At 39.0% G+C, this 18,430-nt stretch overlaps 1 protein-coding gene across 4 annotated transcripts in view; it reads right to left on the reverse strand.

Annotated features, from left to right (window-relative positions):
- LOC101736437 (glycerol-3-phosphate acyltransferase 3) overlaps positions 1 to 18,430 on the reverse strand; it is a 30,407-nt gene that overhangs the window by 5,449 nt on the left and 6,528 nt on the right. The window contains exons 2-10 of one of the 4 annotated variants that reach the window (XM_012689543.4): positions 12,813 to 12,939; positions 11,075 to 11,199; positions 10,162 to 10,298; positions 9,402 to 9,507; positions 7,584 to 7,820; positions 6,766 to 7,002; positions 2,668 to 2,783; positions 1,861 to 2,001; positions 574 to 783 (exon numbers count right to left, since the gene is read on the reverse strand). In XM_012689543.4, the coding sequence (XP_012544997.2) occupies positions 574 to 783; positions 1,861 to 2,001; positions 2,668 to 2,783; positions 6,766 to 7,002; positions 7,584 to 7,820; positions 9,402 to 9,507; positions 10,162 to 10,298; positions 11,075 to 11,199; positions 12,813 to 12,939 (1,436 nt within the window). Of the gene's footprint in view, positions 1 to 573; positions 784 to 1,860; positions 2,002 to 2,667; positions 2,784 to 6,765; positions 7,003 to 7,583; positions 7,821 to 9,401; positions 9,508 to 10,161; positions 10,299 to 11,074; positions 11,200 to 11,394; positions 11,546 to 12,812; positions 12,940 to 18,430 lie in introns of those variants that run through there. The other 3 variants (XM_062675920.1, XM_021347295.3, XM_021347296.3) reach the window with 3 other exon arrangements.

Raw genomic sequence — 18,430 nt, forward strand, 5'->3', positions numbered from 1 at the left:
GGTACCGGAGCCCATAGACATCTACAACGTAAATGCAGCCACCCACCTTGAGACATGAGTTCTAAGGTCTCAGTATAGTCACAACGGCTGCCCCGCCCTTCAAGCCGGTGGTACCTACCCGTCCGGACTCACAAGAGGTCCCTATTTTGTCTTTATTTCATCTAGTTATAATTACCCTCGTCCGCTAGATGGCGTTACCAGTCTCGCAGAATCCCGCCATAGCTATGTTATGACGTTTCAAAGGATGCATCGTTCCAACGATTTTTTTTTATTGCCTTTGTAGGCAGACGAGCGTACGGCCCACCTGATGGTAAGTGGTTACCGTCGCCCATGGACTACAGCAATGCCAGAAGCAGAGCTAGCCGCTGCCTACTGCTTAATACTCTCCACAAGCCTCGTTTGAGGAAAGGACATGTCATAGCGTTCGGGAAACACCGTGGAGGGGAGCTCATTCCATAGCCGGATGGTACGTGGCAAAAAAGACCTCTGGAAACGCACTGTGGATGACCGCAGTGGCTCCAGGTAGTATGGATGAACTCTACTCCAGTTTGGCGTTGGGGCTAATAGACTCACCATTGCAGGTCGATGAGGCCGCCCTGCCTGGCGATCACCGACTTGACCCGGTTCGCGAAGTCGACCGCGGTCTCGTCCGGGCGCCGGGACATCGCCGGCAGGTACCACACGTCGCAGACTATCGCCCACGAGCTCATCATGTTCAGCAGGTAGTGGAGCATCCCGTAACGAGAGCTGTTCCAGAATGCGTCCCCGAAACGAGGGTCGTACCTGGAGGGGCGGAATCGCGGTGTGAAGTTATCCGGTACTGATAAATATGTGTTTTTCGAAGTGAAACTTCTTTAGAATCGTTGTGATGTGATTTCAAACTCGATGAAACGAAAAAAAATGAAACGTGAAGTTCATTCATCAATTCACAGAGGGCGCCACCTCATACTATAAAAGATGATTTACAATTATTCCTATTTAGTTTGTTATCAACAGATGTCGCTGCACGTAAATTCAACAATTCCTGAATCGTGCTGACGAGACGTTACACATTTATTTTCTATTTTTTAGTTGGATTTTCTATAAAGGCGTATTTTGTTGGTTTTTTAAAACTATTATTAATTTTTCATTTTTTAGTTGAATTTCATTTTTTTCAATTTTGTTTTTTTTATTATTGAATTGTCATCGGTCCTTAATAATAAGTATACCAAATTTCGAGTTAATCCGACGTTTTGAAGGGGGTCATAATCATGTTCAAAGATCTCGTTACATACTAACATACATACGTCTGAAGCTAATGAAAGCGTATTAAAAATCACTACATAGTATAAAACAAAGTCGCTTTCTCTGCCCCTATATCTGTCTGTCCCTATGTATGCTTAAATCTTTAAAACTACGCAACGGATTTTGATGCGGTTTTTTTTAATAGATAGAGTGATTGAAGAGGAAGGTTTATATGTATAATAACATCCGTTAAATAGTGGAGAAATCAATAATAAATTACAGTTTCCGAGGCGAAGTGAGGGCGGGTCGCTAGTAGTATATATTAGTATAAGCCCATTGCTTGGAGCGGATATCCTTCGAGAACGGTCGACTGTAGTGACTCATACGTGAAGCTCGCAGACCTAATTAAGCTCAAATCACTTGATTTTTTTTCCTACCTAAGCTGATAGCCCTGAGAGGCTATATCAGCGTCGCCTTAACTAGTAGGTGAGCTCGCGGGGCTCAAACCTGACGACGTTGCTAACACGAACTCTAGCAAGAGCCCTGCTTCGCAGAATCTACCACCGGATCGGAAACGCGACCCACTGAAAAGATCCGGCGAAAAACTCAGTGGGCTGTGTCTGAGGGTGAACTCACTTGATTGCCACTGGGTAGACAGTGCCGCCGACTTCGAAGCTGCCCTTCTTGAACTGCATCACCGACGTGTTATTTATGCAGGTGCCTTCGGGAAATATCAGTATAGGAGGATTGTCGGCAACCGATATGTGTTCTTTTAGTCTGAGAGCAAAAAAACAAAACAAATCATTTGGATCAGGCTTTTTTTTTATTGCTTAGTTGGGTGGACGAGCTCAGAGCCCACCTGGTTGTTAAGTGGTTACAGTAGCCCATAGACATCTACAACGTAAATGCGCTACCCACCTTGAGATATAAGTTCTAAGGTCTCAGTGTAGTTACAACGGCTGCCCCACCCTTCAAACCGAAACGCATTACTGCTTCACGGCAGAAATAGGCAGAGTGGTGGTACCTACCCGTGCGGACTCACACCACCAGTAAAAGTTCTGGTGTAAAGTTGGGGTTCTCAAGTTACGACAATACCGCTTTCTTTGAAGTCGATATATTGAACACCCAGACAAAGATTAAGCTGGTGGAGGTTTTTGCCATATCACCCTGCTGTGAAGTAGTAATGCGTTTCGGTTCGAAGGGTGGGGTAGCCGTTGTAACTATACTGAGACGTTAGAACTTATATCTCAAGGTGGGTGGCGCATTTACGTTGTAGATGTCTACAAGCTCCGATAACCACTTAAAACCAGGTAGTCTGTGAGCTCGTCCATCCACCTAAGCAATAAAAACAAAAAAGAGTCTTGAGCTATGGTTATTATGGTCGAAATCCGTTCGAACCCGTCACAAACATTAGGACACTGCTCATTACGATTTCAAACTCACCTCCTCGCGACGGCGTGCCTGTCTTTAACCTCCGACCTCTCGAACCAAATGTGAGGGGACGCCCTCGCGAGAGCCCTCTGTAGGAGACCGAGGAATCCTCCGTGCCTCTGTCCAATCTACACACAAATATGTATATGTGAAGAAAAACCTTTTTTATGTAATTTTTATGTAAAACCTTTGAAACAATTTAGTTTAAAAAAAAATTTTTTTCTTATTTGTATAGATTGATTGAACTCTGTCATTGAGAAAAAAAAAGAGGACTTAATTCAATCATACTGTGTAAAATAATAATTTGTGGAAAATAAAAGTTTTACATTTTGTTTTCTCTTAATATTTGTACAAAAAACGCAATTTTTCCTCATTGCATCATTTCTTTACATATACTTAGTCTGGCCGTAAATACTGTTACAATTAAAAATAAACAAAATATTACATTTGAATTTGGAATCTGTCATTTTTATATGATTGCCCATTGAGTTTTCTCATTTTGGCGCCAACACATTGTACAATATTTTGCGATATTAAAATGGAGTGGGGTGATAAAGAGAACCGAATCGCTGTGATTGCATTACAAAAAGTACGTATGGAGCCAAATGCAATTTTTAAAACTCTCCATACGCTTGATATTAGTTAAATGTTTGTGTACCGGGCTATTAATAGGTGCAATGAGACCTCCTCTGTTTGTGACAGAAAAAGATCTGGCCGTCCACGTAGTGGTCGTACGAAAAAGGTGATAAAAGCAGTAAGGGAAATAATTCGGAGAAAACCTGTCCGAAAGCAAAAGATTTTATCTCGGGGGATGAAGATAGCACCTAGAACCAGGTCGCGTATTTTAAAAGATGACTTAGGACTTGCAGCCTATAAGAGACGTACTGGTCATTTCTTAACTGATAATTTAAAAGAGAATAGGGTGGTAAAATCGAAACAACTACTGAAGCGGTACGCAAATGGAGGTCATAGAAAAATTATGTTTACGGATGAGAATTTTTTTACAATTGAGCAATTTTTAACAAACAAAATGATCGTATTTATGCTCAAAGCTCTAAGGAAGCTTCCCAATTAGTCGACAGAGTGCAACGTGGGCACTATCCGACTTCAGTGATGGTTTGGTGGGGATTAGCTATGAAGGAGTGACTGAGCCATACTTTTGTGAAAAAGGTATCAAAACATCGGCAAAAGTGTATCAAGATACCATTCTTCAGAAGGTATTGAAGCCCCTTAACAACACCACGTTCAATAGCCTATAAGAGACGTGCTGGTCATTTCTTAACTGATAATTTAAAAGAGAATAGGGTGGTAAAATCGAAACAACTACTGAAGCGGTACGCACAGGGAGGTCATAGAAAAATTTTTATATCATAAAAAGCGAAATCAGTTAAAAATCGATAATGAATCGAATTTATTTCGTTCAATAATAAATAGACTTAAAAAAAAAAACTATACCAAATATTTACAAACGTTTACCCATAATTAAAACGCAAACAGACAAACAGACATTAATAATAAAATTATGAACCTCCCTTATTTGTATGTACACATCATGAAACTGAATATCTCGTAAAATTAAAACCAAAAAGTCATCATCCAATTGTAATGTTTATTGTTGTACAGTTACTGTCGGTTATGGTTGATGTTAAGTGGTCACCGAAACCTGAAGGTGACGTAACTTAAATTTTATTTTAGCGACGACCATTTCCGGCGTTAACTTTTATTTATTTAAACCAGTCTTTCCCAAAGTGGGCGATTACGCCTCCTTGTGGGCGTTGCAGGCCTAAAGGGGGGCGGTAAGAGACCCAGAAAAATAATGAGGGCATTGTCTAGAGGCTTGGGAGGCGATTTGTAATGTCATTTAGGAGAACTCTTACTCTTAACTGAGCTCTTGCTATAGTGGTTTTTCAGTAGATGAAAAATAGGGGGCGATAAAAATGAATTTATTCTCCTCAAAGTGGGCAGTCGACAAAATAAGTTTGGGAACCCCTGATTTAAAACGATTATACAGATAAGAACATCCAAAGATAAGTATAAGATTACAGGACTTTTTTTTTGATGTGACAACGTCTCATGAATCGATGATCACCGGCTGCGCGAACGAATAATTGTAAATAGACATGCTTTAACAAAAACCGACTGCAAATAGAAAAAAAAAAGATATTCCAAAACAAATTAATATACACTAAAAACAATAATCATCGAAATCGGTTGGCGTGTTATTGAGTTATTCATTTATTTGTCGCGCACGTACTTAATGCAAATTTAAGACTTAAATGGTTGTCTCATGGATAACATTATCAGAACTGGGCTAAATTGAAACGGGACCACACGAGAAGCGTCAGCTTTCTAATAAAAAAAGAATCATCAAAATCGATTCACTCAGTCAAAAGTTATGAGCTGACAAACATTAAAAAAAAAACATACAGTCGAATTGAGAACCTCCTCCTTGTTGAAGTCGGTTAAAAAGTGTCACGTTTCGCCTAAGCGTGATCGTGCGAGGGAGAGCGCGGAACAAGCGATAGAGAGGCACGATCGTCCCAAGCGTTGGCTTGTGACACGTTTATCTCTCTTCTAGCGTGACGTCAGAGCTATCGTCCGTAAACCAACTTTACAGACAACCAATCATATTTTTTTTCATAATAAAAACGACCTTTTGGCTCTAATTTTCGAGAATTCAGTGTTCGATCGATTATCAAAAACGTATTTGGCAAAACGACATGCATTGTATATTTAAACAATATTACGACAGGTCATATACATAAATATTTATACATACCTCGTGTAGTTTAATCAATAATGTGATTAAAAATCAAATAAATAACATCTTATTTCACTATTTTACACAAAATACATCGATACGCATCGTTTACAAACAGATATCAGAACATGCGTTTGAATATATGTAATTCGCTAATACACTTGGCAACAAAAAAACATCATATCACATTCATAAATGTTAATATTAATCGTCATATTTTAATTAACCTCTTCAAAGACATTTGTTATATTATGCATAATTTTGTTTTTTAATTATTTATTGACTCATTTATTTGTTTCGCAATATAAAATGAACAAATTTAATTAAAAAATATGTATTTATTGTGTACATTAAAAATTCGTCATTGAAGAGGTTAAAATGTCTGTTATTTACATACGTGCCGTGCCATACACAATGCGGGTTAATGATATTTACATACATATACATATATACTATATTAGTTAGATCGGACTAGTTTTCCCGTGAACTGTCAGTTCAGGTTAGTAGGACAAATCACGAAGGCAAACCGGGCGCCGACAACTGAGTTATTCAAATTAAATTAAAGAAAAAAAAACTATGCGTGCAACTTTGTGCGCGTGGAAGAAGTGAAACTTCAACGTACCTCTGAGAGAAGTGAAACTTCAACGCACCTCTGAGAGAAGTGAAACTTCAACATACCCCGAGAAATAAAACATAGAAAAAAGTTGATGCCGGTATTCGATGAATACCGAACGAATCCTTCGGTTGTCCTTAATAATATTTTTAGTGATAATTTAAGATATTACTTTCATAATATTTAAAATGATCGGTATTTCTGTAAATATTTTAGGGAACTAAACTGTTTAAACTGTTAACCTTGAAATTTAGCTTATATGAAATCCAATAGATGTCGCTAAGCTAAATAACATCCTAGCTCGCTCTCCCCACAGTGGTTCGCGAGACGCTCTATCTATTATCTCACTCTCGCTCCTCCAAAATTGTAACTTTTCTTTCTAGCCGTAACGAATCTGTCGTGAGTTAAATTTCTCTCAATGCACTTAAAGAAGTTTCACTTCAAAAACTAAACCATACATTTATACCTTACCGTTCTGAATGCAGAGGGCGCCAGCACTTCGATCACTGCCGCACATACATCGTACGGACGGGTTTAATAAAGACAAACTAGATGGCGTTGTTGGCAGTTAGTAACCTACCTCGCTTCCTAGATGGCGTCGTCGGCAACAGTAACGACGTTAGTGACGTGCCTCGCTTCCTAGATGGCGTTAGTAATACTTTCTAATCCACCGCTAGCCTAATGACTGGGAACGGTCAGAGGCTCACCTTGTGTAGTACGTTCTGTTGGTACTCACCAGTGAATAGCAGTTATCACACATCAATACCAGAGCGTCTATGGGGCTAGTGTGATTCGCTACGCAGATTCCGCCCTCGGCCGGCCTGTGCCTCGCGTCGTGGTAAGTTATCACCGCCGATATACTCCTGGCCAGGAAGCTGAAGCACATTAATGCCACCGTCCTATTGAGACGTTTCTTGAGGCTTCCTTCCGGTACGCAGCCAACGAGAGCGGTGCATAGTACCAACCACCAGACCTGCCCAATTTGCCCCGTTAGCGACCCAAACGAATTATCGACGTTCGAATTATTACGTCGCTCAACTATTATTATTAGTCGATCATCTGTCCTATTCGCACCTATAAAACTCTATTAAGTGCGAATGGGAGAAATATATCTTATATTATATATCGCCCGTTAATAAACAGTTGTTTGCCAGTTTAAAATTTCCCTCGTAAATTCATTATTCATTTAACATGCATCCCAATCGGGTAATGACTCAAAGATTACATCGAAACGAAAGTGTTGCCAATAATATTTTTAACTGCAACAGGAAATTTTATTATCTTCTGTCATTACTCGACTTAATTTTTTTTTTTGACGCCAGTTAAAAACCTCATGAACGCATGTGGCACAAACGAATTAACTCACACACGTATCACGCGTGAGGTACTGAGCGTAAACGCTTCGTCGAAACACCCCGTGTGAACACAGCCCTGTGTGAACGGGATCAAAGGTAGCGCCCCTCAACATACCGACAACATAAAAGCGTGCACGGACATGAAACCACCCTCTAAAATAAGACCAATAAGATAAAAACTCCAGACGGATCCTCCTACCAATGAGAAGCACGTGTTCACGCTGACGATGGCCACATCGATCGGGCTCGTGTGATTGGCGACACAGAAGCCGTTCGATTTCGGCATGTGCTGCTGGTCGTGGAACGTTATCACGCACGACAGACTCCTTATCAGTACGCGGATGGAGATTTTGTAGGAGACAGCGCCGAGGTAACGCCTCACCCTACCAGACGGTAGCGTGCTGACCAGCGTCGTTGTGATTATCATTGTGAATACCTGTCGTCACGCTTACACAATCATTAAAACGATTTAATAAACTGACCGCAATCATTGCCTGAATGAATTGACTCTGATCATTACCTAATTTAAACCCAATCATTGACTAACCTTATTAATATAACTGCCTAATCTGACTACTATCATTGAATCAATTGACTCCGATTATTACCTAATTTAAACCCAATCATTGACTAACCTGATTAATGTGATTACCTAATCTGGCTACTATCATTCAATCAATTGACTCCGATCATTATCTAACTTAAACCCCATCATTGACTAACCTGATTAATATAATTACCTAACCTGACTACTATCATTGAATCAATTGACTCCGGTATTACCTAATTTAAACCCAATCATTGACTAACCTGATTATTTTTTTTTTTTTTTTTTTTATTGCTTAGATGGGTGGACGAGCTCACAGCCCACCTGATGTTAAGTGGTTACTGGAGCCCATAGACATCCACAACGTAAATGCGCCACCCACCTTGAGATACAAGTTCTAAAGTCTCAAGTATAGTAACGACGGCTGCCCCACCCTTCAAACCGAAACGCATTACTGCTTCACGGCAGAAATAGGCAGGGTGGTGGTACCCACCCGCGCGGACTCACAAGAGGTCCTACCACCAGTAAATAATTAATTAATATAATTACCTAATCTTACTAATATCATTAAATCAATTGATTCCGATCTTTACCTAATTTAAACCCAATCATTGACTAACCTGATTAATGTAATAACCTAACTGACAACTATCATTGAATCAATTGATTCCGATCATTACCTAATTTAAACCCAACAATTGACTAGCCTGATTAATATAATTACCTAATCGGATTACTATCATTGAATCAATTGATTGCGATCATTACCTAACTTAAACCCTATCATTGACTAACCTGATTAATATAATTGCTTAACCTGACTATACTATCATTGAATAACATCACTACAATTGTTGAATAACCAGATCGGACTTGATCCTGCTAGACCCATCTAGCGTTAAGCGGTTACCTCAAAACTTGAATTCCGCCGCACACTTTGAGACATGAAGTCGTAATGTCATTTATATAGAATACTGGAACGCATTAATGCTTGACAAAAAAAAAATTCACCTATTCAAAAAAAACAGTTTTTATGTCGACCCTACCCAAAAGGTATATTATATTGGAGGGTGAAAGGTTATTTGGTTTAAGCAACATTTATCTTTGTAATTAAAGGTCCGCTTTATTTGATATCAGCATCGACAGTCCGATGTTTCTAATTTAACTTGAATTTTTTATTTATTATTTATATGGGTGGACGAGCTCACAGCCCATAGACATATCTGATGTAAATGTGCTGTACAACGGCTGCCCCCACCCTTCAAACCGAAACGCATTACTGCTTCACGGCAGAAATAGGCAGGGCGGTGGTACCTACCCGCGCGGACTCACAAGAGGTCCTACCACCAGTGAATCCAGTCAATTAATTAGCTCTCTTGTGACTTTGCAAAAATGTTGCTTTAACCAATTAGCCTTTCTTTCATCCCTCGATATTATTACAGTATTATGGCGTCGATAAAGCATACGCACCCCGCAAACGAAGATCAGTATCCTCAACGGGAGCAGAAACATGTATCTGACGACGAAACCCATCATCCAGATGATCGTGAGTCTCCAAGTCAGGAACTCGTACTGTCTGCAAAAACATCCGATATATTTTTAAGCGCATTGACTGGTGTTTTTTTTTTCTTTCTTTTTTATTGCTTGGATGGATGGACGAGCGCACGGCCTAACATGGTGTTAAGTGGCTACAGGAGCCCATAGGCATCTACAACGTAAATGCCGCCATCCACCTTGAGATAAGAGTTCTTCTTCACAAATACATATATCATACACACATATATATAATAGTAGTATTTACAAAGGCAAGAGTAGCGCCATCTATCGCCGTATAGCCGAAACGAATATCAAAGGATCTGGTAACACCTAAAAGGCTCGAGAAGTACAACGCCATCTATTGCCAGATAGTGGAAACACATCGAAAATACTCGACTTGTGAAGAATGTTCTCGATAATTCTAAGGGGATGTCGTCTTGAATGAAGAAGTCTTGGCGAGAACTGTCCTTATAGAAGTATAATTTGAAGAAGTCTTTAATAATAAAAGCATAATAATGTTCAAACTTATAATTTCAATTAATTATAGTCGAATTTCGACTAGTGAAGGACCACTAGTAATAATAAATTCACTTAGTAAATAACTATATGATGACATAAACCTTACAGACGGTACTATGACGCAAACCTTCAAACCTTCACATCCACAATCACACATCATTAACATTACTCATACCGGTTGGTTCTCGTCAACAAGTTCCAACTCCTGAGTTCCTCCGCCTCGAAGACCGAGGTGACCTGGTCTTCGATTATGGACTCCATGCCGGCCTTCACCAAGTCGAGGCAGTGGGACAGGTGGAAATCCAGATTCGTCTGCAATTTGTATAAATACGACTAATAGATCGATAAATTTAAGGGGAAATCAAAACTCTGGGGTCTCAGGACCCAATGGACAAGATAGATGCCTACCTTGAGACGTGAGGTCGAAGACTAAATTACATTGTATTACCTTGAATCGGCGTATACAAGGTTTTTAACTTCAAATTAAATTTTGTAAATATCAAATTCAATTTTATAATCATCAAATTCAATTTTATAAGCATAAAATTCAGTTTTATACATATGAAATTAATTTTTTTTAAATATCACATTTAATTTTATAAACATCAAATTCAGTTTTATAAGCATCAAATTCAATTTATTAAGCATCAAATTCAATTCTGTAAATATAAAATTCAATTTTATAAACATCAAATTCAGTTTTATAAGCATCAAATTCAATTTATTAAGCATCAAATTCAATTCTGTAAATATAAAATTCAATTTTATAAACATCAAATTCAGTTTTATAAGCATCAAATTCAATTTATTAAGCATCAAATTCAATTCTGTAAATATAAAATTCAATTTTATAAACATCAAATTCAGTTTTATAAGCATCAAATTCAATTTATTAAGCATCAAATTCAATTTTGTAAATATAAAATTCAATTTTATAAGCATCAAACTTAATTTTATAAATACCAAATTCAATTCTGTAAATATCTAATTCAATTTTATAAACATCATATCCAATTTTATAAACAACATATCCAATTTTGTAAATTTCAAATTCAATCATGTAATTTATATCAATCACATTGGCTCACCTCTTTACTCCCGGTTTCCGTTCTGTGCCCATTCTGCATCCTCTCCTGGCTGGAGCTTCTCTTGTAGTTCAACTCTGGCGAAGGTCCTAATATTTCTGCTCTTTCTATCACAGTATTCTTCGTACCTACAAGAGTAGCACGAATTGATTGCTGATATTATACAAAACTATTTATACTAGTGATCCCGCAGTAGTCGAAATTCGACTATAATTAATTGAAATTATAAGTTTCAACATTATTATGGTCCTATTGTTACAGATTTCGCCAAGACTACACACTATAGATAAATACTCGTAATATTAAAGATAAACAATACTAACCTATTCTCAATTTGACTACAGACCTTAAGCAATAACAAAAGTTTGACAATAAACAAAGAGTATATGTATGTGTCTCAAATAGGTACATGGCAGTGTGTGTAACGATATCTTTATTGATTTAATGTATCTTTTATGCATTATTTAAAAAAAATATTACCATTATTGTGCACTCCTTCTCTACATTCTCTACAAGTGTGGAAAATTTCATACTCCTCCGTCCGCGCAATTTTCGTAGAAAGGGATACAAAGTTTTTGCTTCACGTATTAATATATAGATAGATGTTTTATTTATCGCTTAGATGGGCGGACGAGCTGATGGTCCACGTTTCGTTAAGTGGTTACCGGAGCCCATAGACATCTACAAATGCCGATGCCCACCTTGAGACGCAAGTTTCAAGGTTTCAAGGTTTTTAACATTACAACGGCTGCCCTGCCTTTCAAACCGAAACGCGTTACTGCTTCACGGCAGAAATAGGCAGGGTAGTGGTACCTACCCGTGCGGACTCACCTCCTACCACCAGTAAAGCTTATACTTGCGTGCTTATACACATTATTAACACACGAGATTAGGTTGTTTTATGTTCTAGAGTAGCCCCCCCCCCCAATCTCTTTCCGGCGGGTCGTAAGCGACTAGTGGAATCACCGGAGAATGGACAAGAGCATTCTGAGTATTGTGAGCCCGTATAAGTAGATACTGTGGCGGTATCCCTCACAGAAAAACAAGATATCTGACAGACGCCTGAATCTTGTTAACGACATTATCAAAACACTATTGCATATCGAGGGGCGTAAGCCGCAATCTAAGCGTCACTTTTACAATTTTACAGGAGAGCCATTAGAGCGTTAACTCGAGGTGGGCCGTGAGCTCGTCCACTCACCAGTGTAATAAAAAAAATAGAAAAAAAAACACCGTGTCACGGTCACTGTAGATGTCCGCGGGCCGTTAATCCGACTGTATGTTCATCAGCATCTATATATTAATACGTGAAGCAAAAACTTTGTATCCCTTTTTACGAAAATTGCGCGGACGGAGGAGTATGAAATTTCCCACACTTATAGAGAATATAGAGAAGAAGTGCACAATGCTAATATTTTTTTTTTAAATAATGCATGTAAGACACATTAAATCAATAAAGAAAACATTACACACACTACATACCATGTATTTGACGCACACACGCATGCATACTATTTATTGTCAAACTTTTGTTCTTGACGTCTGCTGTCAAATTGAGAATAGATTAAATATTGTTTGTCTTTGTTAATATTTTTATAGTGTAGTCTTGGCGAAATTAGTGATAATAGAAGTATAAAATACAATCATAATAGTGTACAAACTTACAATTCCAATTAATTATAGTCGAAATTCGATTACTGCGGGACCTCTAGTTCAAAGTCAATAAGCTTAATGAGCTTACCGTTAACGCCATTTTCTTTGACGACAGCCGACGGTGGTTTGTCGTCTGGTGCGGGAATAGCGTCCTCGTCATCTGAGCTGTCACTCCTGCTGACCTTCTTCGCGACCTCGATGTGTTGACGCCCATACTGCGGACAGAATGATCAACAATGATATTGTAGCGCGCAACATTGAAACATCTCTTTTGAAGTCGTCGTGGCCTAAAGGATAAGACGTCCGGTGCATTCGTATGTAGCGATGCACCGGTGCTCGAATCCCGCAGGCGGGTACCAATTTTTCTAATGAAATACGTACTCAACAAACGTTCACGATTGACTTCCACGGTGAAGGAATAACGTCGTGTAATAAAAATCAAAACACGCAAATTTTAATTTGTGTAATTACTGGTGGTAGGACCTCTTGTGAGTCCGCGCGGGTAGGTACCACCACCCTGCCTAGTTCTCCCGTGAAGCAGTAACGCGTTTCGGTTCGAAGGGCGGGGCAGTCGTTATAACCATACTGAGAACTTACAACTCCGGACACCGGCGTAGGGCACCGGTGACCTACGCGGCAGTCAAAGTCTTAACAAAGTCCTTGCGTGATAATGACCGAGAAAGATTGGCATAAAGCCTTAACCTTGTTCACGTAGTGACCGATAAAAATTAATTTCTTTATCTGAATTTTTTACGTATACATACATATATGTGGGATGGTATGGCGAAATCTAGTGGATATTTAGTTTAACAACAAAATCTTTTATTCTTTCAAAAAAATACTACATACATCTTCGTAACATCGTTATGTCAAACTTATATCTGTCATTTATATTTTCTTCTTTTAAAAATAAAACTCGTGTGCCAGTGTGAATTAACCAAAAAGTACCGATATCCCACTCGGCCATTCCTACCCATTCGTCTGCCTCAGACGAATCAATCCATAATTTGATAAAATTAGCAAGATTAGTCGTATGTATCGGACCTCCTCCATTCCCAATCTTCAACTTTTAGTCGACCTCTCCTATAATTCTGTCTTCTAATTTCTTTATCCATCTTCTTTGGTACAGCGATAAAACTACTTCCATTCTTCTCTTTGTACAGTATTCTATTTTGTGTCAAATGATTCTGGCAAGGTACTTTATCCAACTTCTTGCAGTCTTCTTTTTCTAACTTCTTGTAATCTTCTTTCTCTAACTTCTTGTAATCTCCTTTTTTTAATTTCTTGTAGTCTTCTTTGACCTCGTCCTTCTCAACAACAATAGCACAAAGTGGAATCTTCTCCATTAAAATACCATTTCTTGTAAACTTTACTTCGAATTCACGCAGTATGGGGTTGCCAATGATCAGCTTTACAGGTATTATATCATCTTCTACAATGTAAAATTTGATATCCGTAACAGCATTATCAATCTGTAGCTGAGTAGTAAAAACACCTTTGATAAGTAGTTCTTTGTTAGCAATGCCCGTAAGACGAACTTCTGAATTATTGTCATAATTTTGGATATTATTTTCAATTTTTTCAAATTCTGATTGTATAATAAGGTTCGCGTCACTACCTGTATCGATAAAAGCCACCATCTCTGTTCCATTCAATAACACTTTCTTGTAAGGGATTTTTTCTTCTTCGTTTTTCTTCTGAATAATTAAAGACTTCTTAACTTCATTCTTACATTCGTTTCCCTTGTGACCGAATTCATTACACTTAAAGCATTTAATGCCCTTTGTACAACAGGAGGATTGATGGTCTAAATCACCACAGTTATAGCATCTTTTAAAATGCGGTTTTCTTGATGGCGATGTGCCTGCATCTGCATTTACTCGCGGAACTGCCTGGTGATATGATTGTGTACTCATTTTCTTCCGAATATCACTGTAATCGTCCAGCTTCTTTCGAAAATCACTGTAGATGTCTAGCTTCTTTCGAAAATCTTTCAAGTCTGTAGCTCCATATAAAATTGCTTTGTTAGATTCAGGATCATTGATACCATCTATGACGTATTCCATTAAAGCAGCATCATCTACTCTTCCATGCAGTGCTATTTCTTTCATAACTAAAAAGTATTGTTGTATAGTTTCATCATTTTTTATCTTTCGTGAAATAAGCTTCTTGTGAATCTTAGCACTATTAACCTTAGGGCCAAATTCTTCAATAAGGGCTTCCTTCAAAGTAGGATAGTCTTTAACTCTACCAATAGATCTTAAAAATAACTTTGCTGTTCCACCCAAAAGTTTCTTTGCATAGATCAATCTTTCCACTTTGGTCCACTTCATCAAATCAGCAACATCTTCAAATTCATCAAAAAACTCCGAAATCGGGTAAGTATCATCTCCGGTGAAAGGTGTCATGGACTGCTCCAAATCACGAAACGAGATATGCACCTCAACGTCTTCTCTTTCGTCATTATCATTATTCTTCTTAGGAGGCATTTTTTACTTTAGAAATAGTGTATAGATTTTTATGCAAAAAAATAATAATAATCGTCTCGTTGAACTCGAAAATAGTCGTCGTAGTCGTTATTATAATTTTCAGAATAAGTATTCTTCTTAAACAATCTTCAGTAAATAATCTTAAGTAATCTTCATAAGTTTGCATAAAATAACGTTACAAAAAACTTCATCAATAGCGTTATTTTTACACGTCTCGAAGTCTTGGATGCACAACGAAAATGCACTCAACTTATCTCTGTAGAAATTCGTCAATCCACTGTAATTTATCACCGAACGACATCCTGAACGGTGTCCATCCCGGACGAGCCCCCAAAAAGATGTGGGATGGTATGGCGAAATCTAGTGGATATTTAGTTTAACAACAAAATCTTTTATTCTTTCAAAAAAATACTACATACATCTTCGTAACATCGTTATGTCAAACTTATATCTGTCATTTATATTTTCTTCTTTTAAAAATAAAACTCGTGTGCCAGTGTGAATTAACCAAAAAGTACCGATATCCCACTTATATATTATCACATTAATAAGGAAAGTCGAACGACTTTGTGCATGATTCAGAATTGAGCTCTTTGCATCAAATATACAAGGGTGATTTTCATTGAAATTTAAAAGTATTGGACGATAATCCTCGTTATCTATATAAATATATATATGTCCATTTTGTATATACATAATAACAAAGCCAGCGAGAACTCAAGACCTAAAATTAAAAAAAAAACTAATGTAACAACGATAAACTCAGTGGGCTGTGTCTGTGGGTTAATTTACTCGTCGAGCCCTTCGTCGCAAGCGACAAGTTCGAAGTGAACGGTGACAGGTTCCAGAGGCTCAACACGCCCGTAGTAGGCAATACCAATTTTTGGAACCTCTGGGTCTGCGGAGGGACTTCGGTTCCCTCTGTATTTTGTACCGTATGTTCCATGGGGAGTGCTCTGAGGAATTGTTCGAGATGATACCGGCATCTCGTTTTTACCATCGCACCGCCCGCCACCGGAGTAGAGTTCATCCATACTACCTGGAGCCACTGCGGTCATCCACAGTGCGATTCCAGAGGTCTTTTTTGCCACGTACCATCCGGCTTTGGAATGAGCACCCCTCCACGGTGTTTCCCGAGCGCTATGACATGTCCTTCTTCAAACGAGGCTTGTGGAGAGTATTAAGCGGTAGGCAGTGGCTTTGCTTTGCCCCTGGCATCGCTGAAGTCCATGGGCGACGGTAACCACTCACCATCAGGTGGGCCGTATGCTCGTCTGCCTACAAGGGCAATTAAAAAAAACCACTAAAAATCCAGGCAGTTCCAAATAAGCCTGGCGATCTATTCGTTATCAAACAGCGTATGGCGCGATCGACCCAACGCGATAACCCACGTGTCCTGTCGTTTCATTGCCGCAAAACAAAAACAAGTGTGCGAATTAAATTCTAATCGCTGCTTATCTATTGACCACGGGTTAACACCGTGAAAGTAGCCGTAAATCAAAACACGATATGAACACAAATAATAAGACGTTCCACGGATATATTTTTCTCTACCTAATTGTGGTTATATGCCTTCGTAGGGTGCTGGAATTCTTTTATTTTTATTTTTATTGCTTAGATCGGTGGACGAGCTCAGAGCCCACCTGGTGTTAAGTGGTTACTGGAGCCCATAGACATCTACTATGTAAATGCGCCACCCACCTTGAGATATAAGTTCTAAGGTCTCAGTATAGTTACAACGGCTACCCCACCCTTCAAACCGAAACGCATTACTGCTTCACGGCAGAAATAGGCGGGGTGGTGGCACCTACCCGTGCGGATTCACAAGAGGTCCTACCACCAGACATATTGCTCGTAAAGAGGGTCACAATCTAGAACAGCTGATGGTGACAGGAAAGGTAGATGGCAAACGTCCCAGAGGACGCAGTCCCGCGAGATTGTCGGACCAAATACTATCTTCTTTAAACATCAACTTCCACAATGCCCTTCATGAAGCTAAGGATCGCCGCAGATGGAGGGAAACGGATGCAGCGTGGAGTCACGACCCTCAGTAATGAGGAAAACGACGCGAGGAGGAGGAGGTATTGTGGTTAGCCTAAGGGGCTATTCAAACTTCGCGCGGACCGGTGAGCTCACGGGTTCAACCAGACTGAACTAGCCAACACTGGCTCTAGCAAGAGCACTGGCTCTACCGCCGGATCGGAACCGCGACCCACTGAGAGGATCCGGCGAGAAACTTAGTGGAAAAATATTCATCAACTAAGCTCGTTTAGTATCATAATAATGACAGTAAGAGTATCAGCATATCTTTCTTTTTTTTCCTACCTAAGCTGACAGCCTTGAGAGGCTATTTCAGTGTAACCCTAACTAGTAGGTGAGATCACGGGGCTCAAACCTGACGACGTTGCTAACACGAACCCTAGCAAGAGCAGTGCTTCGCAGAATCTACCACCGGATCGGAAACGCGACCCACTGAGAAGATCCGGCGAGAAACTCAGTGCGCTGTGTCTGTGGGTTAGTCTCTTTCTATTTGATCTCTTATTTAATCACATCATTGTCACCGCTATCTTCTCGTCCTTCTGTGGGAGACCGTGTGTCCTGGGCAGCATGTCCTCGTATCGTAGTGCCCAGGATTCGTCCCGAGTTTTAATTTTATGTTGTGCCGAATCGATCGTGGCGATGCCCATGGGCCTCTCTGAATGCTTTCCACAAGCCCATAACAGGTATTCGAACACGTACCAAAATAAGTCACAGTTTATGATCCGTTGATAAATTAATCTTCGATAAAGAATTAAATATCTTGCTTCATTAATCTGCTTTCTTCTTTATCGATGATCACAGTACGATGTGTTTTTTTTTTATTTACTAGTGGCAGCCCGGTAGCCGAAATTCGACTATAATTAAATGAAATTATAAGTTTGTACACTACTAAGATTCTATTTTCAAAGACAAATTTCGCGAAGACTACACTATAGAAAAATATTAATAAAGACAAACAATATTTAATCTATTCTCAATTTGACAACAGACGTCAAGAACAAAAGTTTGACAATAAATAGTATGAATGCGTGTGTGCGTCAAATACATGGTATGTAGTGTGTGTAATGTTTTCTTTATTGATTTAATGTATCTTTTATGTATTATTTTAAAAAAATATTAGCATTGTGCACTTCTTCTCTATATTCTCTATAAGTGTGGAAAATTTCATACTCCTCCG

Source organism: Bombyx mori, chromosome 24 (assembly GCF_030269925.1).
Source record: "Bombyx mori chromosome 24, ASM3026992v2".
Lineage (NCBI taxonomy): Eukaryota > Metazoa > Arthropoda > Insecta > Lepidoptera > Bombycidae > Bombyx > Bombyx mori.